The sequence below is a fragment of the Sebastes umbrosus genome, chromosome 1, assembly GCF_015220745.1.
Source record: "Sebastes umbrosus isolate fSebUmb1 chromosome 1, fSebUmb1.pri, whole genome shotgun sequence".
NCBI lineage: Eukaryota > Metazoa > Chordata > Actinopteri > Perciformes > Sebastidae > Sebastes > Sebastes umbrosus.
Genome location: NC_051269.1, coordinates 20,574,805 through 20,599,013, shown reverse-complemented (window position 1 = coordinate 20,599,013; position 24,209 = coordinate 20,574,805). Strand labels below are relative to the sequence as shown.

The 24,209-nt window shown below is 42.1% G+C and overlaps 2 protein-coding genes across 4 annotated transcripts in view; one reads left to right on the top strand and one right to left on the bottom strand.

The window, feature by feature from the left end:
- Window positions 1-3,367: 3,367 nt before the first annotated feature.
- The window catches only part of LOC119489329 (ATR interacting protein), a 21,873-nt gene continuing 1,031 nt past the window's right edge, over window positions 3,368-24,209 (bottom strand). Inside the window, exons 1-18 of one of the 3 annotated variants that reach the window (XM_037771619.1) lie at window positions 14,706-15,001; window positions 13,468-13,811; window positions 12,975-13,057; window positions 12,039-12,209; window positions 11,838-11,950; window positions 11,301-11,446; window positions 11,103-11,201; window positions 10,798-10,903; window positions 10,091-10,255; window positions 9,253-9,499; window positions 8,912-8,965; window positions 7,933-8,108; window positions 6,783-6,919; window positions 5,824-5,915; window positions 5,063-5,149; window positions 4,889-4,967; window positions 4,531-4,752; window positions 3,368-3,783 (exon numbers count right to left, since the gene is read on the bottom strand). In XM_037771619.1, the coding sequence (XP_037627547.1) occupies window positions 3,710-3,783; window positions 4,531-4,752; window positions 4,889-4,967; window positions 5,063-5,149; window positions 5,824-5,915; window positions 6,783-6,919; window positions 7,933-8,108; window positions 8,912-8,965; window positions 9,253-9,499; window positions 10,091-10,255; window positions 10,798-10,903; window positions 11,103-11,201; window positions 11,301-11,446; window positions 11,838-11,950; window positions 12,039-12,209; window positions 12,975-13,057; window positions 13,468-13,810 (2,394 nt within the window). In that variant the 5' untranslated portion in view covers window position 13,811; window positions 14,706-15,001 and the 3' untranslated portion in view covers window positions 3,368-3,709. Of the gene's footprint in view, window positions 3,784-4,530; window positions 4,753-4,888; window positions 4,968-5,062; window positions 5,150-5,823; window positions 5,916-6,782; window positions 6,920-7,932; window positions 8,109-8,911; window positions 8,966-9,252; window positions 9,500-10,090; window positions 10,256-10,797; window positions 10,904-11,102; window positions 11,202-11,300; window positions 11,447-11,837; window positions 11,951-12,038; window positions 12,210-12,974; window positions 13,058-13,467; window positions 13,812-14,705; window positions 15,002-24,209 lie in introns of those variants that run through there. The other 2 variants (XM_037771638.1, XM_037771630.1) reach the window with 2 other exon arrangements.
- The window catches only part of LOC119489328, a 10,726-nt gene continuing 6,744 nt past the window's right edge, over window positions 20,228-24,209 (top strand). The window contains exon 1 of the mRNA XM_037771603.1: window positions 20,228-20,863. Within this exon, the coding sequence (XP_037627531.1) occupies window positions 20,822-20,863 (42 nt within the window). The 5' untranslated portion in view covers window positions 20,228-20,821. The remainder of the gene's footprint in view (window positions 20,864-24,209) is intronic.

The window sequence follows — 24,209 nt, the reverse complement described above, 5'->3', positions numbered from 1 at the left end:
CAGGTGCCTTCCTCTCACTGCGCCTCAAATCAAGCTCCGCTGGATTCATAACAGAGTCACCACTTCCACCAAAGAGTATAAAAGCAAAGAGAAGAAACTCTGGTCGCCATTTTGGACTGTAAACGCTTATTATATATATATCATATTTTATTCAACACAGGCCACTTCTGTAGAATATGACAATAATATAGAAATAATTTTGTTTTACTTTTGTACGGCACTTTTTAGGCGGACGTTTTACTGGCGTCCGGTAGTCCTTTTCAGTCCAAAATGGCAGAAGCGTAGCTTTGCTGCTGGGCGCTGATGTTGCAATGGAACGAACAAATGACTTTCACTTCTTGGCAATATACGTTCATCGGTTCCACTTCCACTTCCACCAGTACCTGACACAAACAAGGACAAATGGTGTGTTCGGGTGCTATTCGTCAAGTCGTAAAGCGGAGATTTCCCCAGTTGCCCATGAAGACAGAGTTACACTACGGACTCATTATTGGCGATTTGACTGATCCACTTCAACACCTGGTGATTTCTGATTTAAGAAGTTAATGAAGGCCGAACACACCATTGGCTTTAAAGTGAACTTTGAAGGAGCTGGAGCATGAAATGAGACACAGCTACTTTCTCTCAGTGTTTACACTCCCTGGTTGCTCCCTAGAATTATAAGAGAAGGATCGGTCAGTGTTGGAAAGTCACCAGACATCTTTGTGAATAACAGAAGTATCCACAGAAATTGAACAGGCTTTTTAATGATCTTAGTTTAATGGAAGCCGATAGGCCGCCATGATCGCTAAAAATAATTAAGGCCTGTTATCTCACGATCAAAACTTCATTCTATTATTTCCTCTGAATTCTTTTTGTGGTGATCATAAAAACGGTCATCCAGAAAAAATATTTACTCATGAGATATAAAATGATGAATAGTTTTCTTGGGATATGACATCTTATTTTCCTGGAAGTCAAACGTGTTCATCACTGCAATAATAATCACATGCAAGCTGGTTTATTCTGGGACACCTCTTGTTCTTGAGGACTGACTACGTGACAGAAGTGGCTCTGGATCAACCATCATCCCAAAATAACATTTGGGATCATGAGAAAACTATTTGTGACATTTCAGTATAATTAAATCTCAGGATAAAGGATCTAATATAAGCACCGTGTGTTGAATCATAATAAGAAAATAATGAAGTTGTAATATTGAGATAACTGGGCTTAAATAGTTCCCAACACGCACATCTAGTGTTTCCTTTGACTGACCGATCACGACCCAAAAGACCTGCAGCCAGCCAATAGGATGCCTTCTTGTGAATGTGTCACTCAGACCTCAGTTACGCTGGAGAATAAATAAAAATGTTTCACAAACTGTTCTGGTCACGAACTGGTTTTTGTTTGGTTTCCATTACAGGAAATATTGTATTACTGGTGTAATACCTGCTGTATTCAGAACCTCCATCACCAACAGTACACACACAGTTAGTATAAAGCCTGTCTGTATAATATAGACTGATTGATTTGAGTCGAGACCTTCAACTGTATTCAGCGTGTTTGCAATAACAAACAGACCGGATCAAGTGAAAGGTAAGAAAAACGTTTTGTTTCTCTGTAGAGTCCTTTTTCACAGACACTTAAAGGTGCTAAATACAGGATTTGGAGCATTTCTATTGCCTCTCAATATGGTGACGTTGAGCCGGCAACTCACAGCTAACGGTGCTAACAGCGCAAACAACGGCGAAAGTGCTGACAGATAAAAGTGTTAACCTGAGGGGGAACCGGAGGGTGGGAGCTACGCCTCCATGACGACGCTGTCAGTCGGGACGGCGTTATCAGCTGTAACTGCTGTAGCGGCGGCCGTGAGCTAGCAGTGGGGCACGCTCACATGCATGAACATGCACTAAAAGCACGCGCACGCGCAACCGGCCAGCCCATGTCAACAAAGCGAGAGAAGCTCTGATAACACAAACAGAAGGAGTGACTTCATTCTCTGCTCAGGTAGACATTACTCCTCTATATCTTTACATAGACAATAGATGTTTGCTGCTATATTAATGCTCTGGATATCGCATAGAGAACCTTTAACTAAAAAGGCAGTGTCTGATTGGAGAAAAAAAATCTCCACCATATTGATCTGCCACAGTAGCTGCAGAGTGATAAAATCTAAAGTATTGTAAATGCAAATTATAAACTGATGAACAAAATAAAAAATTTAAAAATCATTAAATGCAGTAATTAGTAATTATATTATCTCATCATGGCTAACAGTTATAATGAATTACTGGATAAACATGTCTGGAAAATAATTAAAAGGATGAATAAAAATGTATTATTATATTATTATATTTGTTATTCGGTGTAAACAACAACAATTAAGTCTCTCTATTGTGTTCCATAGTTCCACAGTACTTTAACCGTTTACTTAATGGTCTCTTTACAGGGGAACTAAGTCCATTTTCTAAATTCAAGTTATTCCTATGGTCTAAGACAGTCCGAAAAATAATAGTAAACATGAACAAATCCAAAAACTAGAGTGTTAAACTCAAATTTGTAATGCCATAGGGTATAACATCTGTAACAGCTCCATGGAGATGTTCTATATGACACAGAGCACTCAGGGGAATGCTCTGAGTATATGGGAACATTTTCTGTTTCACAACTGACAACACTACAATAGAATAAAATTCATTTGGGTATAAAAAAGAAAACAAACATTCTGTGGATCCACAAATCAACCTTCCATTCATTGTCTAAGGATGTTCAGCCAATAGGAACGCTCTCTCTCTGAAAGGACCTGTGATTGTCCAAAGTCTCCCGTCACGAGCTAGATTTTTAAAGCCTGAAAACAGAGCCATGAGGAGGAGCAGAAGTCTAGTTTTCTCTCAGAACACTTGAATCACAATATGCTGAAAGGTTATTATGGTATTTTTGCCCAATGATGCCAAAAATATTCTGCCTATTGAAGCTTTAATGGACGGATATGAGAGCGATCATATCGTCTAACTCTATAGGCAAAAAGCGAATCAAAAATATCAGAACTCATTTCATGTTGATCCATTACTTTGATGATCATGCAAAAGACATTAAGACCAGGCAGCCTTTCCTCTCTACCAGCAGTGATTTATGTTCAGTCTTTCCTTAACTCCTTTTTCTTTCACAGTAATCAAAAGGAACTGATAAGCAGCATCGGTACTGATGAAATCCTAACAATACCCATCAAAGAGTAAATGCCTCAGAATATTTTTGTTATATAAAAGTGGGTTATTTAATTTTTTTTTATAAGGCAATAGTATAAAGCAGTAATAACAGTAGTGTTAGGAATTGGTATTGAATGTGGGACCACATCCAGACCTAGTATCCAGTGTAAAACATTGAATGTATTAAATAAAGGAATAAACCACAGAGAGAAGTAACAGCAGCCCAACTGTTAAAGAACAGTACAGACATTAAGAAGGAAAGAAGCAACATACAGAACTGCAGTCGCAGCAGTTTGTCTCACATTCATGTTTTATTATTAAACGCATCAGACAGCAGAGTAAATCCTGTGACTGTCACTTCAGTCAGACATCTGACTTTTCGACAATCCTTCATTTGTCTCCAACATCCACTTCAGACTCTGTTCTGTCCTCGTCTCAGTCTGAAATATCCAATCAACTGTCAGTAAACTGTCCCTCATGTCTGCTCACTGGTCCCTGGTGGAGTCAGCGGCAGCAGCCAATCAGGAGCCAGTGTCAGTGTCCATGTCATCAGTGTCGTCGCCCTCCGAGCGGCAGATCTCCTCCAACGCCAGCTCTGACAGACAGGAAATAGGAAGCGGAGAAAACATGAGTCTGTCTACTTCAGAGTTCTGAGTGGCCAAAAGTACAAATTGAAGGAGCTTACGTTACCTTGTACGGTTTCATGTGACAAATAAAGCTAAATCGATTGATTGATTTGAAGAAGACAGGACAATTGTCAACATTCTAACATTGTTTTATGTATATGTTAGCACCGGTACCAACTGGCAACCGGGAGCAACAGTTACGGCACCCGGTCTTCTTCCATGCCGCAGCGCATCATAAAAAAAGAGAGGAGTTGGACGAAGTTAACTGAAAAATTAGTCGACAGCGTCTCCTGCCGTGTTTTCATCAAATCATCTGTCAACCGGCCAAGAATTACCGCCGTCACAGATCGTCATGATGAAGAGCTCAAACAGACAGTTTATTAGTCTAAAAAAAAGCTAACTGCTAGTGTTAATATCTGACCGCTTCAAGAGCATGACAGGAGATACGAAACCGATAGACAAGCTCCACGAATGTGGGATTAATGTTCTACTTTAACGGAAGTATGTTTTACTTTTACAGGAGAAAAGGCTTCAGGGTTACATGGGTTGAAATGAAAACCTGCAGACTGCTAGCTGTCCATGGTGCATAGTAGTTGGATACTCCTGATATGGAAAATACTTTTCCAAGAACATTTTTTTCAGCATTTACCTTCACAAAACATTGTGTGAGAGTACATATATGTACTGTATATGTGTGTGAGTGTGTGTGTGTGTACCCTCGCTCTCGCTCAGCTCGGGGATCTTCTTCAGCGTGTCTCGTACGGCGGGGATCACCTGGTCATACATGTGCAGCAGCGGCCTGCAGCTCTCTGAGAAGCCGCCGTGATGCAGCAGCAGCCAGTGCAGCAGCAGCAGACACTCTCTGAGCAGAGACGCTGCCGAGCTGCGCCACCACGGCAACGAGGGGCCCGGGCACTTCTGCGAGGGCGGGGCCAAGTCTGAAGGAAAGCAAAAAAAACAACAACCGAGTGAGTGGAAATCAACGGTTTTAGAGACAGTTTGTTGAGTCACATGAACAGTTTTAGGGACGGAGCGGTGATTATCTACAGTCTTTATATCTGATATATGACTGACCTGTTGAGTCCGTCGGATCCTGAGAACCACGAAGATCCAACCACTGACGATGGAAAACAATCACCACTGTCTGAACCAACTGAGAGAGAGAGAGAGCGAGGTAAGAGGCTTGTGTAGAGAGGTGCAACACAACATTTATAGTCACTATATAAAGAGAGGGTCAGAGCGTTTTACCTCAGTGTAACACTGACAGGTGCTGTGCTGGCTGGCGGTCCAGCTCTCTGCTCTCTGAGTCATCAGTCTGCTCAGCAAACGAACCACCTGAGACACAAAAACAACAAATAGACGTACTGTAAATGATCAAATAAAAGCCGTGTTCAAATAATAGCAGCGGCATATGACAAGAAGGGAGTCCACGCAAGAGATACGTTTAATACATTAAATTGGTTCAAACTAACAATAAAACAATATGATATGGAAATCAGCAATCGAAGCAATGCATGGATGTGTGGCATACAGTATGTGCTGAGAAAGTGTTGGATGGTGAAAAATCAAAGCAGCTGAAGGAAGAGAGGGAATAAGCACACGGGCCAGCTGTTATAGCCTCAAGCACAAGTGAATTAGATCAACTGATGACCCTCCACTGTCAGCCAATTCTCTGCTGCTGTAGGTGTTGTTTACGCAGTGATTGACCAGGTATGTGCAGGTCTGAAAGTAGTCAGGGTTTGACCATCTCTGTTTTTTCATTGACTTTTCATGTGAACAACAGAGTGCAAGACCATGAGCCATTATCCCCATTTGAACAATTCATGGCGTGGAAACTACAAAGACACACAAAAGACAGAGTTGATGGAGAGAGATCAGGGAGGCTACGGCCGTGCAGAGATTCAGAACAGGTAGAAACCTTTTTGACTTTAGACGTTGTTTGAAACATACAGTAAGTCTGTGCTGTTATTCATCAGTATGTCTCTGCAGTGTATGTGTGTGTGTGTTACCTGCAGGTCCAGCAGAATCCAGTCTGTGTGTGTTGCCTGGTTGTCCGGTCTGGTTCTGATGAACTGGAACAACTTCAGAAAAATACACGGGTCTAAAGAAAACAACAAAAAAATCAAGCACGGCTGCAGTGAGGTTTATTCAAACCAATTGGATGGCGAGCACTTCTGTTCTGGAAACGGCTCAGAAACCCCCTTATTGTCAGTCTACCTAGGAAAGCCATCCATCCTCTGAATGCTCTAGGTCTCTAGTTTATGGCTGTAAAGTTTCATGAGGCTGTGATTATCCTAGAGGTCACCACAGGTCATTTTATACAGTGAGGTCACGTTTAAAAAAATGGTCTCACTACAATGAAATGGCTCCTACGGGGACTAACATCATCACACATGAATACAGTTGGGCTCAATGAATCCACAAGAGTCTCAGCTTTACAGTGATACCCAATTTATGTAATTCCAAGACTGTTTAGGGACCCTGGTATGCAGAAATATTCAAATACACCCTTTTCATATAGGTTAAAATAGCACATTTATACTGCAGTCAAAAAACAGCATGTGATTATCATAAAGTGGGCATGTCTGTAAAGAGGAGACGGAGGGTACCCATAGAACCCATTTTCAGTCACATAATTTGAGATGAGAAAATTGCCGTGCCAGTTTTTCCTCACCAAAATTTAGCGTAACTTTGTAGCGTTCTTTAGCGATCCCAACAAGCTACCATGACATGATACCAATGGATTCCTTAGGTTTTTGTAGTTTCATATGATACCAGTATTTTCACTCTAGCTTGAAAACTGAGCCCACTACAACCTCTGAAAGAGAATAGCAGCCGGGCCCGCCGGCAGGCCGTCAGAGTTTTAAGGGGTTAAACAATTGAGTGAATATTTGAAGCGAAATGTGGCTTCAGATAAGTAAAAGTCACTGCAGAAACAGTGCTGTGTCAGTGGGTGGTGGTGACTCACCGTGCTGAGAGCAGAGCTGCTGAGCCAGTGTCTGGTGGTCGGACATGGACGTTAGGACTGACACACTCCCTGATACTGTCTGCAACCTGCAGTCTGCTGACAAACACACACACACCACCTGCAACACACACTGCAACCTGAGAGAGAGACAGAGAGAGAGAGACAGGTGTGACCGGTGTAAACTAATAAATCACTTGTCAACACTGATCAATTCATCATTTTAGTCATTTCTGCAGTAAAAACTAAACATGCAGAGGTGGGCTTCTTTGGGTGTCTTTTAGTCAGACAAAAGAATTCACATTTCGTCAGTTATTTCTACTCTCCGTTACGTCACCACAGTGACTGGAAATTGCTGCAGGCAGTTTACAGTAAGATATTACATAATTGGCAGTCAGTGGAAAAGCTGTAAACCTACGCACACTCCCTGCTCAGCCACTCCTCTACCTCCAGCAGTATTCATCCCAGGTGTGTGTTGCATCATGTGTGGGTGTTTATAATCCTGTATACTTTGCAATGTAATTGGAGGATTGGAAAAAAAAAGAAGAGAAAGTGTGCTAAAGGGTGTTTCAGAGTGAAGTTTCACCTTCATCGCCTCCTGCAGCTCTCACAAATGGAAGACAAAAACACAAACTAACTTTCTTATTTTGGTATTTAAAAAAAAAAAATGACGACAACGTCGCAACCTAAACTTGAAAATCAAATTGCTTTTTAAAATTGTATCCATATCCTGACTTTAGGTCACGGAGGAAAAATACATTTTTGTAGTTTCTCAGAAAGTCCAATTTTCTAAATGGTTTCTTTCAGACAGGATGATTGAAGCAGAAGCAGGATTTTTATGTTCAATCTCAATATCCATGTGTAATGCCTTTCAATTAAGTTTTCAAACAAAAGCTAAATTCACGTGCATCCATTGAGTTTTATGTTTTATTATATTTTATTGAACAAATCTCTTATTTGCAAAAATCTGTTGTCACATTATTATCAGATCACTTCACTCAAATTTCAATTAAAATCGGATGACCATATACAATCATATAGAAAAACAATACGATCCACTGTGACCTTTGACCCCATTACTGCTGCTTCTTGGTAAGGGTGCCTGTCTGCAGTGTGTGTGTGTGTGTGTGTGTGTGTGTGTGTGTGTGTGTACCTGTCGGCATGAGTGTGTGGCGTCCTCTCAATGAGGACACGCAGAGTCTTCACGGCATTGAGGACAACCTCCTCATTCTGCGAGCCGCCGCCTAGCCCCGCTTCACACAGCCTCAACACTGACTGCAGCAAGGCATTCTGGGAGCACAGACCCACACCTGCAGCAGAGTGTTCAGTCTAAGACCAGAGGGAGGGAGGAGGATTTCATTAAATGGTTTTGAGGGGGAAATTTAAGAGACAAATCTCTGTCTAGGAGGGTTAAGATCATCATGTTATTATGATAAACACAAACAATATGTAGTTTCATATCGCAAAGTTGATATTTCAATATTACCCTTCTTTACTTTACAGCTGCAGTCGGTAACTTCGATTACATATGATGAAAAGTTATTTTTATAAAACTGTCATTATATCCTGACACGTATCCTGATATGAGACAGATAATCTGTGAATAAATCACGTTCCTCTGTGTCCTCCTAGTGCTCCTAATGGCATCTGCAAGATCTCACCACGCCTGAACAAAAACAACCAATCAGAGCTGAGTAGTCTCTAAAGCAGCTGTAAATCACTGCTCACGAATCTCGTGAACTCCAGTGAAACTAGACAGCGCTGAATCAATATGAATCTCTCTCCTCAAATGTTTTCAGAAACATGTTTTAGTAACTGTTTAGCCGTATAAAAATAACTAGGGCTGTCAAAGTTAACGCAAATTAACACATATTTTCCCACTCCCATGTTAAATACTTGACAAATCTCCCTTTAAGGTACGTTCTGAACAGATAACAAAAAATGTAATTAATCGTGATTAAATATTTTAATCGATTGAAAACCCTAAAAATGACTTTTTTTATCATATTTGTTCAAAGTTACCGACTGCAGCTTTAATGAAGGTGAGGAGGGAAAGTTAATAAAGTTAAATACAACATGCACAAGTTGTAAGTGGCAGTGGTGTGTGTCCATCGGTGTGTTTCTGTTTGTACCTTTATTTCTGTAACTCTGCTCTGACTCTCCTTCGACAACACAGCCTCCACCACCTGGGAGTGAAAATGAAGCAGTGATGTCAAGTGTCAAATGCAATTTCAACAAGGAAAGACACTTATAGTGGGTTGATGAAGCCTAAATCATAAATGAAAAAGAAGCTACAGATGCAAACAAGGATGTAATTTCACAGTGTTGTAATTAACAGAGTGAACATGATATTTCTCTGATTTGGACGTCTATATATCAGGATGAAACCTTGAGATGTGCCATCCTGTTAGTAAGTATGACGTTTGCTGGGTCATTACAGGTGTCTGTATTGCTACTGTTGTGTCATCATCACCTCGTCGCTGTGGGCCAGCACCAGGTAGAGGAGCCTCAGAGCAGCCAAACCAATGTCCTCCACGCTGAAACCAGTCAAACCAGCCTCCTCCAGTCCAGCAGCACTGCCTGCTGTGAGCGAGCTGGCAGCAGCAGAGTTTGAACCACTGCTCCCAGCGGAGGTGGAGCGGAGGGAGTCCCGAGCCTGGCAGAGCCGAGACAAGTGAAGGTCCAACAGAGGGAGGAGGAGGACAGCTCCAGGACACGACCTACACAGAAACACGAACAAAACAATTTAGATATTACAATTCTTTTTTTGCTTAGATGAATGTTAGTTGCCCAAAATCACTCTAAACGTCTGTATCAGTGGTTGTCAAACCTTTCTAAAAGGTATTGCCTATATTGCTTACTTCTTAAGTTTTAATGTGTACATAAAAATATTGTTTTTGGAAATGTTGTCTAGTTTTTTTTTTAAAATGGTGAATAGATTTTAAAAATGTTCAGTATAAAAATGCAAATAAAAAACTCTTGTGGCATCGTTGTCATCAGACCTTAAAACACCCACTGGTTTATCTTATCTTGTTGATTTTAAGGTGTTGAGTCTGTGTAAAGACAGAGTATTTTAAATATAGTGAAAGAGTAATTCTCAGTGGTGTACTGGCCTTATAGGCTGAATGTGCTGATATTTTGTATCTACATGAAGACATGGACTCATGTGGTCATTTCCGTGTTGCTGTTGCATCATTTGGCCAGAAGAGGGCTCTGCTGTCCACAGAACTGTTCAGCTTTAACTGTGTGAGTCTTCAGTGAGCAGCAGATATCAAAGTTAAGTAAAGTTTCAACAGAGTCAGTCAGTCAACCTTTTGTTTCTGCTGCTGGCTGCAGCTGCTGGTCGGTTCTGACTCAGCATGTTGAGTCCAGTTACAGCCAGACTCTGGACCGGACTCAAAGCAGCTCTGGGTGCTCCGCCTCCACGGCCACTGGCGGCAGCATCAGAGTGGAGCAGAATACCTGCAGACAACCCGCTGAAATCATAACATACAACACACAAAACAACGCCACATCAGTTAGTCTAACAGCTCATCTCCTTTGTGCTTGAGCTGCAATGGGAACTACTAACGAAAGTCAGCGTCCTGTTGCTCGCTGTGAACAAGCATTGGTCAAAACAGTGAGGAGACACACGTCAGCTAAAACCACAATATCAATAATAATAGCGTAATGATTTATACATGTAAGAAGTTACAAACAGTACATTTAACTTAACTTGAAAAAAAATATTATCACTTCAGTCGTGATAATGAGAGAGGCGGAGGGGATGTTTTTTCATACATTTGTTGGAACTTAGATCATGGCGTTTGTGTTTATTACTGTTTAAATGTAAGTTATTATATGGCTATTTAAAACATATGTCACCTAGTTGTTGTATATGGCCGGAAGTCTGGAATATTAATGGGCATATTGGTCAAAAAAAAGAAAAAGGCTAGCGTAAACCCTGCTCTAACTACTGTAGCGCTGTATTACAAACATAACTTCCCATGTTGTCATGGTTACAGTGCTGGGTGTTTACCTGGATGTGAGGTGGATGTCAGTCAGACTCATAGACAGCAGGTGAGACAGGCCGAGGCTGCTGGGAGACAAAGGCTGCTGCAGCAACAAACCCAGTAGGACGCCACCTGGAGGACAACACAGCAACACGCACGCACGCATGTTATTCCAAGTTCTTCAAGTATGAGTGGACTGAGAGTCTTGTGACTTCATTATTTAGGCTGACTAGTTCAAAAATTAGAAACCTGTCAGGAAGAGATTTTAATTTAACTGTGTTGCAGGTTATTTATTTCCATTAACTCTTACGAAGCAGCACTGCAGACTGACCTTGGTGTTGCAGGTGTGCAGGTCTGACGGACAGGAAGGGGTCTGGGCGAGACACTTCCTGTTTGTCACCAGATCTGCCGCTGGACGCTCCTCTGTCTGCTGGAACAGACACACACAAACACACTCAAAATTCGGTGGTCCTCATAAAAAAACCTGTTTTACCACCACAACTGTCATAACCTTCATCATGTCACCCACCATCTCTCCGTGTCTTTACCGGCGTCGATCTGGATGGGAAGTGGGCTCCAAACGTCTCCTTGGTGATGAAGCCATTTCCTATTGGAGAGGAGGAGCTGCTGCCGCTCCCATGATGCAATTGGGCGAGAGAGCTCAGCACTTTAGGACTGAGAGCAAGAGAGCAGCCAGTCAGATTTGAGGTGAGCGGATGACTATCAATCATTCAGACTCGGTGTGATGAGTCAATTTAAAACGCTGACGTTGGTCAGTCGTACGTCTTCATTGTGGAGTCACAGCTGCAACTGTTCCTCTTGGTGTCAAACTCAATCACAGAGAGGGCCAAAATTAAAACATTCTTTACAGCAGTATGGTGGAATCTGTGTGTGAAAGGGGCTGATACCACAAAGAATTAAGGCAGTTCTGAAGGCAAAGGGGGTTCAACCTGGTGCTGGCAAAGTGTGCCTAATAAAGTGGCCGGTGAGTGCAAACTCAAAGACATTCAGTTTACAATGATATAAAAGAGAGAAAGAAATAACAGTATTATTGATGATGACTGACCTGTTTCGAGGTAGTGGAGAGGCTGTCTTGGTTTTGTCTGAACTGCGCAGTTTAGTCTTCATGTCATTGATCTCTGCTTCTTTAAACTGCAGCTCTGACTGCAAAGACTGAACCTGAACATAGAGAACATGGCATTATAGTGTTATTCTGAGAATTATATGTACTGTTATATGTGTGTGTGTGTGTGTTTCAACTGCTCACCTTCCTGTTGAGCTCCTTCTCCCTGTCGCTGTGCTCTCTCTGTTTCTGGGTCTCCAGCTGGATGTGCTTCTGCCTCTGGGTGTCCTTCTCCTGCTGAGCTCCTTTCAGAGAGTCCCTCAGGACCCGGATCTCCCCGCTCTTCAACACAATCTCCTCCTCCACCTCCTTCAGCTAATAGCACGCACATTCACCGGGACATATTTATATTTAGAGTCTGTTCTCAGCTGGTACAAGAAGTCACTCGCTGTATTTGATATTAAACCACACTGATAGTAAATCTCATCTGCTTTAGAAGGGATTTACAGAGCAAGTGCACATTAATTGCTGTAAATGTGCCAGAGTTAGCCACAAGGCTATTGTTCATTTGTAGCCCCTGGACAGATGTTACAACATCACCCAAAAGAAGAAGAACATGAGATAAACAATGTTTTAAAGTATAAACATGCAGAGCAATATGAAAAAGGAAAAATGATTGTGTTAGCAAAGATATACTAACAAATAAAGAGAGAATATAACACCAGTGTTTTGTATTAGAACTGTCTCCTGTTTCGTTTATAATTTAGTGTTTTGTTACTGGTTTGTGTCTCTCAGTGAATTAAAACCACTTCACAAGTTATTGTTATTATTCTTATTTTATTGCAACTGCTGCACAGCAATTTCCCTTGGGATGAATAAAGTTTTATCCTATCTTAAGAGCCCTGCTAAACAAAAATATGAAGTCACAGAAATGACAACATATTCATGCTATAATCTCACGTGCCAATGCAATATTGAATGCCCCGTTATAGCTCTCTGCTCTGATTATGTTGTTTAGTTCACTGTGCTGATCCTGCAGTATGTTTTGCAACAGCTGCTTCTTCTAAACCTGCCATGCTGATCTTGTGTCTGTTGGATGTTTTTAAAAGTTTTATAAAGAGAGAAACCAGTGAGTCTTACCTTCCTCTTTAGCTCTGCATGCTGATTCTCCAGCAGACTGTAGGAGTCTTCTTTGTCCGACCCAAACCGCTGCTGCCTGTTACCTGAACACACAAAACAACAGAGCTTTGTCAACACAAAAATGCAGAAATATGTCTTAGTTCCCCAGCTGACAGCGTGTGTTGTTTACTGTGACAACACACAGCAATTGATCACTCAATCAGTTTGTGAGTGTTTTTCTGCAAGCTCTCCTTAATGCTGTCTGGATTTTCTCTACATTTATGGATTCATACGACTCACTAATTTTCATTGAAGGTGAAACATTTGCACCTTCAACTCTCATGGCTTATTTTCACTGTTACTTTAGTCTACAACAGTAACATTACTTTGACAAAAAAAACTGTTGCTTCCCAAACACTAACTGATGAATTATTTGGAAAATGGCCAGCAGGAATTTAAAGGACAAATGACAACGCAGTTAAACTTTCAACGATCAGTTCTGCTCTGAACTCACCGAGAGGCTCTCTGCTCTGTATCCCAGCATTCCCTCTGCTGCCGCTGCTGAATCCAAACGTGTTCTCTCTGCTCTGACTGGTTGTGGCTCTGCTCACAGATTTGCTCTGCCCTGTAGACGTCGGCCAGGTGGACCCGCAGGACAACTCCATCGGTTTGGTTCTTGGTTTAGACCCAAGCCCAGGTGCAGCAGCCGAGGTGATGGCCTGCGAGGCAATGACGTCAATCTCATCTAAGTCGTCCTGCGTGAAGTCCTCGTCATCGCCAAACGGGTCGTCAAAGGCCACCGCCGTCACTACATCCTGGTTCAGGCCTCGAAGGCGCTTAGTGGGGGGGCAGTTCATGCTGTGGGGGAGGAAGAGGAAAGGGACGGGCAGGTTAACCAGCTACAAACAACTGTTACAACTGTCTACAATGTTATTGGTGTAGCATGAAGGTCCATATGTATTAAGTATGTCAGTAGAGTAGAGTAGGAAATCAGTTCTGGTTGGCAAAACATTCACAGAGTGATGCAACTTCATATGAGGTGTAGCTCCTAAATCGAATAGTAAAACCAAAACTGCATGACTGTGATAAGTTTTGGTCAGCTGATTATCTATTCTGAGACGCTTGATAAATATTGGCATCGGTTCAGTATCCATAAAGCCACTTAAGAGTATAAATCTGGTCTTAATTGTGTCAAAACTGTAAGAACCACATTACTTTGCTCATATTCTTACAATTAAGAATAAGTGCTGGTTCTCAATCAAACATGTATTTGATTCATATACAAACATTGTTATGGCACCTCCACAGATGGTTATCACTTCATATGATCAATTCTTTCCCCTCTTCTTTAACTAACTGTTCTTTAACATCAGTAGTCCTACTTTCTGCTTACAATTGTTTGACTCATAAATAAAATTTTAGGACCATTTTTTCAGACCGTCTCTGGTACGTCTTAACATACTTTGTTATCCATCATCTTCTAGTGTCAAGCCATTGCAGGTTCATTTTCATAGAGATTAACTAAAACCAGTGTCTAACTTACTGCCTGGAAGGAAGGAGCCCAATCTAAACATTGATGGCGTTTAGCTAGTAAATGACCAGCAGCAATGAAAACATCATGTATTTTGTAGTTTTAAAGAGGTTGATACAACAGCGACCAAAGACTGAGGGTTTCCTGCTAAACTTAAACTTCTAAACAAGCCAGTTCCTAGTGAACTAGCTGTCAGGAGTCCTCTGACTGCTCTGTGTTACCTGGTCTCTCCTGCTGTAGCTCCTGTTAGCAGTTAGCTGAGAGGATGAATAGCTGTGATTCCTCAGCTAAGATAACGCAGCTCACTCCGTCACAACACTATTTACATGTCAGTTAACACTTCATGATACAAGATGTTAGAGGTGTTCCTCAGACGGAGCCATGGCACTACATTAAACGGTGATATTAGTAGTTAAACGGGAGACAGAAGGCTAGTAAACATGAAGTTGCAGCACAGAAGTGTGCTGTTCCGCCCGCTCCGGTGCCTCTGACGATCCGACCAATCAGAGCAGCGCTCTCTCTGACGATCCGACCAATCAGAGCAGCGCTCTCGCTGACAATCCGACCAATCAGATCAGCGCTCTCTGACAATCCGACCAATCAGATCAGAGCGCTGCTCTCTCTGACAGTCCGACCAATCAGATCAGAGCGCTGCGCTCTCTGACAATCCGACCAATCAGAGGCGACCATGCGCTGGCCTGGTTGCTGTACGGGTCCCTGTTTGAGACAAACTGAACTAAACGCGCGATAGAAAAAAAGAAAAAGGAGCTCGTCTTTAAAGGAGCAGTTCGACATTTTGCGAAATGTTTTTTGAGTTAGATGAGATTTGTATCACTATCATCTGCAGGACAGATAATAATGCACACAGTGCACTTTCATAGACTAAGCTACTGGAGTTACCCTACACTATACTCATCTTTAACAGTCTCTTCTGCACTATATTCACATTTTTAATAGTCGTGTATAACAGCTGTTACCCTGCACTATATTCAGTTTTAACAGTTTTCTTCATCTCCTTGTATTTTTATATCTGGTATATTTTTTTGTACTTTGTACTTTGCACTACTAACTCTTTTACTGCCTTTTTACTAACATGTTTTGCACTATGGAACTGTGATGTTGGAAACTTGAATTTTCCTCGGGATCAATAAAGTTACTATCTATCTATCTATCTATCTATCTATTTATCTATCTCTTGTGCGATAAATAATATGCTACAGCCAGCAGTTGGATGGCTTATCTTAGCACAAAAACTGGAGACGGGGCGGGGGGGGGACATTTAGGACAGATTCAAGTTTCAAATACAAGGAATTTGCCTTGGTAGTTTGATGCATAACAATAAACATGTAAGAGAAAATAAAAGATAAAAAGCAAGTACTGCAACAGTCTTCACTTCACTTCACTTCATCCACGATTTCATCCATGATTTAATAAGGTTAGACTGAAGCACTCTTTTGTACACCAGAAAATCCTAAAACTAAATATGGAGCTTAATCCCAGATCAAATGTACGTTGAAGGGCCCTGAATATTCATCTTCTGTGATTGTAATGTTTAAATGTATGTATCCATGCTCCTTGTCTTTGTCCTTTCTGTGATGTTGCAAATGGAGCTGCTGTGATGCAAAACAAATTTCAGACCTGTCTGACAATAAAGTATTATCGTACGGTATTATCTTGTCTTCAACCGCTTATCCAGGGTAGGGTCGCGGGGGCAACAGCTCCAGCAGGGGACCCCAAACTTCCCTTTCCCAGGCCACATTAACCAGCTCTGACTGGGGGATCCCGAGGCGTTCCCAGGCCAGTGTGGAGATATAATCTCTCCACCTAGTCCTGGGTCTTCCCTGTGGCCTCCTCCCAGTTGGTTGTGCCTGGAACACCTCCCTAGGGAGGCGCCCAGGGGGCATCCTTACCAGATGCCTGAACCACCTCGGCTTGCAACAGTCAAGAAACATAAATACATTTTAAAAATTGACAATAAAAATATGAATAAATATGTATATAGGTTTTTTAAATGAAAGAGCTATACAGTTTTGTACAGGAATGTGCAAAAACGTTGACAAAGGAATATGCAAAAGTTCACAGTATGAAGTAAAGAGAATATGTGCAATGTAAAAATTGAAAATTGAAAGATTAAAAATGACATGCTGTGGTTTTACAGGGGGTTATGTGCTGGACTATTTTTTTGCCAGGTGCAGTACCTTCTTGGGGTCTCTGCTGTTTGCCTGGCAACGTCACACTGATGACAAAACTCCTATATCCACCACTCCATAGCGACATGGTCACATACTACATAGTCACAATGCCCCATACGATGGTTGGATTTTGAAAAGTAAGGGGGATATGTACCTGCGTTCCCAATGAAAATTACCATACATGTATTTAAAATGATAATAATAATAATTGTGCCCTTATAACATCCGCCATGTTGGTAATCTGATTAGCAGCCACAGTTTTTAACCATATGTTATTTCAAAGGCTGATGGATGACGATATGAATCCCTGTATGCATACTCTCCACATATAGAAGCTTCTTGTGGCTTCTCAGCAACAGCAAGTGTGCTTTCCATTTTTAGACACAGACAGGTCTGTGTGTCGCAGCTGAGGCTCTACAGTGTGTGTGTGTGTGTGTGTGTGCGTGTGTAACACTGACACATGCTTACTCTCTCTCTCTCTCTCTCTCTCTCTCTCTCTCTCTCTCTCTCTCTCTCTACGCCTCCGTACTTCAGTACAGAAATGGCAGAGCTCAGCGACAGGCATCCAGATGCACCCATCATCATCAGCAAGACATGCACACGCACACGCACACGCGCACACACCATCATGACGAACATCTGCAGCACCTAGTATCACCGGAATCACCGGTATCCTGCAGGTCTCCTCTGCACAAATTCAGCTCTTCGTGTCTTTAAAAGATAATTCATTGAATAAGCAAAGTGACACACACACATACACATATTTGGCAGGCAAGTTGGTTTCCATAACAACCAAACCGTCAAAGCAGGTTCACTGAGTGAATCAGAGGAAACGAAGCCTACATACATGTGTATGTGTGTGTTACTGCAGAGCAGAGGAGCGGCTGTAACACTCATATATTTCTGATTCGGTCCATTGCGGATTTGAGACATTTCTGACTGTCCTCTCCTGCTGTGTCCTCTCAGGAGGCACTGTAGTGGGACTCAGACCGTCGTCTAATCTGAGTGAGAGTTGTGCTCGTATTAAGATGGGCAGGATGTCCCTTGTGATGTGATATTCACAGATGGAGAAAAACCTTTCTCAACTGGGAGTCACCAAGTTCAAACAGGCAAATTTAACTAGAGAGTTCAAACTCCTGAGAATTGGAGAATGCAATCAATCAACCATTCGCTAAGCCCCACCCTCCTGTGTTATCGTTGCTACGTTTTGGTGAGTTCAAAACGTTATAATAAGGGTGTTTTCTGTTGTTTCACAGGCTGAGTGCTGGTTAGATAATTACTGTGGTAGTAAACTCTCACTGCAATGGAACAAACTGATCTGAAAAGAATCTCCTTAATGACCTAATATAGTCTTTTATTGTGTTTCATGGTTTATTATACTGATTTACTTTTCTTTGTGCATTAGAGATGAAGGTTGAGATATTGCATTTATTAAAGTGATCTTAGAAGGCTGAACAACACGTGCAATTCATGTGTAACCTCGTGCTACTGCAACCTTTACATTAATCTGATGGTATTCAATTCAGACTTGTGCCGTGTTGAAGAGCCCAACATGTTGAAATTGCCATCAGATTAAAGGGGTGCATGTCTGAAAGGACCTGAAATAATAGGTCCTTCATTTGAGACAGCAATAAAGAAAAACAGCTTCTCACTTCTAGCCAACGACCATGGATTTTGTCAGCTCAAATGACAACTGTCTCCAGGAGATTTTGTAGTCAGGTAGCGTAAAATGGCTTTCAAAACTCAATCTCCAGCTGTCTTTTTAATGTTTCCAGCGGGTTCATTTAAAATGAGAACCCTGCAATAAGGTTTTAAATATTTACATGCGTCACATAAATGTCAACCACGAAGGAAAAATGCATGAGCCCACAGTTGACACAGTGCCTACATCACACCAATATGGTACATTAGTGTTTCATGTCTACCAACTAGAATTACCGCCGCTTGGTTTTAGGCCTCCGCCAACCAGTCAAGTTGGAGTTTACATCCATGTCTGTCCAAAATGTCATCACTACATCATTTTATCCTGTTAGACATTTATGTGAAATTGTCATAATTAGTATGTCTAAAATACGTGTTTTGTGGTGTCACAGTGACCTTGACCTTCGACCACCAAAATCGAATCAGTTCATCCTTGAGTCCAAGTGGACGTTTGCGCCAAATTTTTAGAAATTCCCTCCAGGCATTCCTGAAATATTGAAATATCGCATTCCCGGGAATAGAGTGCTACAGGAATGAGTCCTAAAACCCGGAAATGAGTTAGCATTTTAGCACTTCCGGTTCCCTCGTCTGGAGGCCAATGGGTTTTTACAATGGGTTTTGGGTTAGATGCCTGAATTACGGTCTGTGGTAAACACAAGCTGAAGAGATTTTAACGTTTTATTCTACGATATAACATACATCAGTAAATATCCCACTTGTGAATTCTGAAGCCTTGATGTCTCTTAAAAAATGTCGGTTGCTAACAAGTGGCTAAATGACACTACTTAACGCCATCACGCCGACTCGTCTGCTTTTACAGCCTCGTTGTGTATACTCACGCTCATACGACCGTAGTGTAGTTCGTTTATAGCCTAACGTTAGCTTTTTACATCTGGTGATTGCATTTACACTTCAGAAATCATAAAAGTGGTGTTCATTTGTGGAGATTATCTTACTGAACCAAACCTATAAGTATCATAAACGTTTGTTTGTCACAGATCTTATTTTCTGCAATCATCCAAAACTCAATGGAAAAATCCCATTGGTGTTTTGTCGAGGGAACCAGGGCGATGCTAACTTGCATCATCCCTGGAGCACTCTATGGACCGGACGGACGGACAACCCGAAAACATAATGCTTCCGCGCCCGGTGACAGCCGTGGCTATATAAAAATAGTTGGTATGCAGGCTATTTGGACATTGCAGCATATTACACAATACTATGTGCATTTTAGTGCAGCACTTCTGGACAAGATAATACATTAAAATGAACTACATAGTTTCATTAGACTTTTATCGCACACTCATGGGACTGAAACTTTGAAATCAGTGATGTGTTGAAGGGCTTTTGCCTCAGTTATTAACAGCTGCTATAATTCCTACAAATTCCCAGATGCTCCATCACTGTGCTCGCTGAGTTCAAGGCCCCCCAAAGGTTCAAATCTTTTTTCGGGATAAACAGAAAGTAAGTCCCAAAGCTTCAGGCTTTGTTTGCCCATTACTAGTCAAATAGATTGTGTTAGTTTCAGTGCAGTTTACATCAACTCAGGTACAGTTTCTTGGTCCATACCTGGAGTTGGAACAACGGATCTGGACGAAACTGCCAGTGAGAAAGCACCCTCATATTGGATCAGGTCTACTTGGGACCAGGTCTAGCTGTCTTCAGGTCCCTTCCAGATTTTGCCTCTCTCTTTATTTGTTAATCAATTTGTGCAGACTGAATTTCTCCAAACTTTTGGACCCAATCTGAAGCAGAGGACCTCTAGTAGACATGAGGGACTACAACTCCCGGCATGCCTTGAGCAGCATCTGCTGGAGGATCCTGGATGAACAGCTAGAAGATGGATGGTGTGTTTCCTCTGTTACTGTGTGTATCGCTGCAGTACAGGCTCCCTCCTGCACACATCGAGGCTTCATGAGGAGTTTCAGTCAGAGAGGAAGACATCCAGAGGGAGACCGCCACATCTGATTGGCTGATGACCCTTAACAGGCCACCAATCAGACACCATCCTCACTGTGTGACTGTGTGTGTTTCCCTCTCCATCTCTGAACGCACTGTCAGCCTGCGCATATTTTTATGTTTGCAGAGCTGCATGCATGCATGAGCGTGTGTGTGTGTGTGTGTGCAGGATGTTAAAACCTGGACCTGTGAAGGAGGGGGAGGGGCGAGGATAGAGATGCTGAAGAAATAGATGAAAAACGAAAGAAAGACGGATATATAGAAGAAAAGAAGAAGACGGGAGGAGGAGGATAGTGAGGAGAGAACAGATGCTGAGGAGAGAGTGATAGTGAAAGGCACGCTGAGGAGAAATAGACGGAGAGAGTGAGGAGGAGGAGAAGGAGGAGGAGGAGGAGGAGGAGGAGGAGGAGACGATCTGCTGGAGGAAGCAGCAGCATCGTTGATTTTCACAGGAACCAAGGCAGAGGTCCTCTGTTGCCGTGGCGATGGGCTGCTGGCTTTCTGGACCTTGGATGGGGGACCAAACGGTGAGCGTCCAAAGACCTGCCTTAATGTTATAAATGATGCTGTGTGTGTTTTATGACTGTATAAGGTGTTCAGGTTTGTGTGTATGTCTCCCTCTCTCTCTCTGTGTGTGTGTGTGTGCGCGTGTGTGTGTGCGTGTGTGTGTGTGTGCAGATACAAAATGGCATCATTTCATGATTTCTGCAGGACTCTGCATGTGTGTGTGCGGAAATGAACCTAAATTATGTGTTTAAATCTCAAACAGTTTATGTCTCATTCTTTTGTGAATATATAGAATTTTCATGTTGTGTGGAAGAATGTGGTTCATATTCGTCATCTCCATCTGCTGCCGTCCTCTGTATCCACACACAGGTGCCATTTTGTGCATCTCTGCTCGTGGTATGTGTCTGTGTGTGTGTGTGTGTGTGTGTGTGTTTGTGTGTGTGTGTGTGTGTGTGTGTGTGTGTGTGTGCGTGCGTGCGTGTGTGTGTGTGTGTGTGTGCGTGTGTGTGTGTGTGTGTGTATCTGCTTGAATGTAGCGGAAGGTGACTCATGGTTGTGATGTGCTGGAGTTAACAATACTGTTCATGCGTCTAATTCGATGGCTGCTGAGATGCATGTGTGTGTGAGTGTGTGTGAGTGTGTGTGCGCGTGTGTGAGTGAAGCAGGATGAGGCTGATGCTGGCTCGTAGGTGTTAACCCTTTAGCGGAAACATGGACATCATGTTCACATTTGTCATATTTCATTTAAATCGCCCAAAATTCGACTGTTTGTCATATTTGAATAAATCCACCATCTGTCTGCAGGCAGAGCTGTGTCTTGTGACCCAGTTGCATAATGTTGACTAATTCAGAGTTTTCAGTCTGTAGTGTGTTCACACTGTAAAAAAAAAAAGAGAGAGAGACTAGAAGTGCAGTTAAAATGGCAGTATGTAGACTAAAATTTGATTGTGGTATGGTTGATGCTGTTTTCCCACAATGCATGGCAGGATGAAAGCATTCCTCTAGTGATTCTGCCTGTCACTTCCATAAAGTTGTTGGACTTGCGAGAAACAGATAAAAAAAAGAGTGGTGCAGCAGAGGCTGAGATATGGTGATTTTTAGTCCTAAGTATGGGTCAATCTCCCAAAACACTGGATCCTACATTTCCCATAATGCAACTGGATAGTGTCTTGTGATTAGACCCTCCCTGCCTGGTAAACAGCCACATCTTTAAAACGCCACACCTCCGGTTTATAACGCAGGCTTTCCGTTATGCATTTGTAGTCTTCAAACCCAAGCTGAGGTAACCCTGATGACATCACTATGACATCACCAGGGTTATTGACAAAGCTCCTCCAGAGCCACAGAAGACATTATGCTTTTACAGGTTGAGGAGGACCAGTACACTGACCTACATGTGTAAAATGGATGGTGCAGGTAATACATAGACGTCATCTAGGATTCAGTGAATTAAACTGATGCAAATCATATAAAATGTAAATGTCGCCATAAATCCATCCTGCTCATTGATTTATAACAGAGAGTGCTGCAGGGATGACATATTTTTGTGGGCCAACCCGGAAGTTAGCAATTTGGATTATTGCAGAAAATAAGCTCCCTGGCAAACAATCGTTTATGATTCTTACAAGTTTTGTTCAGTAAGATAATCTCCACAAATGAACACCGCTTTTATGATTTCTGAAGTGTGAATGCAATCGGCAGAAGTGAAAAGCTAACTAGGCTATAAACCAACTACACCACAGTCGCATGACTTTAACGTCACCACCACTTAGCTAAAACCGGACTAATGTTCGGCATGATGAAGGTTAGTAGTCTCATTTAGCCACTGATTAGCAACTGCCTTTTTTAAGACACGTGAAAGCTTCAAAATTCGCAAGTGGGATATTTACTGAGCATTGACCAACCCTAGTTAACACTACTTAGGGCGACTGTGGCTTAGATGGTAGATTAGGTCGTCCACCAATGTGAATGGGTGCATGCTGACATGTAGTGTAAGGCGCTTTGAGTGGTCAGAAGACTAGAAAAAGCACTATATAAATGCAAGTCCATTTACCATTACCACTGCTAATGATGCTAAAGCTGCAGGATGCACATTCAGCGGGCAGAGTGCTGCTGCACAGTTCATCATCGAAATAAAAAAACATTGTTGATAATTTTGTAAATTGTTTGATGTTAAATGATTAACATAAAATTGATCAATACATTTTTTCAGTTTGGGATTTTAATCAAAACAGGTTTTCTCAATATAATCACATGCTTTGACATAATCAGAAGCTATATTGAAGCTCCAATGATTACTATGAAACTATGGAGTTCATTTTAATCTAGAAGCTTCTTGTTCAGAAGTGCTGCAGTAAAATGCACACATGGTATTATCGTGCAATATGCTAGAATGTCTAAATGGCCTATCCACTATTTTTCCAGACATGAAACACTAATGTACCATATTAATGTGATGTAGGCCCTGTGTCAACTGTGGGCTCATGCATTTTTCCTTCACAGTTAACATTTATGTGACGCATGTAAATATTTAAAACCTTATTGCAGGGTTCTCATTTCAAATGAATAAGCAGGAAACATTAAAAGGACAGCTGGAGACTGAGTTTTCAACCCAGCTAATTTTTGGCTCGACCACAGAGGACCAGCCCTACAAACGCAAAAGTCTGTCACTGAGTGACTGAGTGGTGAAGTTACACGATTGGTCGTCCGAGTGTTGGAGTTTCCTCATTGGCCATTGCTCTTTCAAAATGAAAAGGCGGGAACAGTCCTTTGTTTACGTTTTCAGGGGGGGGTGGAGGGGGGTGGGGGAGTGTGGGGGGTGGGGGTGTCAGCGGTTCCACTCACCGGCACAAGTGCTCCTCTAGTCTGGTGACGGAGGGCGTGTCTACAATTTCCATTAATTTCCTGTGGAAAGCAGGAGAAGCAGTCGCCCAGAGCATGGTGGGAATGTTGCGGCGAGTTGAAGAGAGTCTGTATTTGCATAAAGATAAAAAAATCTCAACTTTATGTAAATGAGCCGGTCCAGCGTGACGCGTCCGGCTCACGAAACTTGGACCAAGCCGTCAAACTAGGTGATCTAGTTCTAAAATGAAACGAGATTCAGCAGTGGCACAGACTATTTCTGGCATAAAATGTTTTCAGAAGTAGTTTTTGGTGGATTGTTGAAACAATTGTTTCCTGTTTGAAACGGCAAGCAGCAAACCAGGGACCAATCAGATGCATTCCACGAGAGGGTACGTCACCGCTTGAACAGCCAGTTGAGTGGAGCAGCGCGTCCCCTAGTGTCCTCGCCAGACCTGGTGGACATGTACTGCTGGATTCAACATTATAGACATGAACACTATTTGTGTAAAAATGTATCCACAA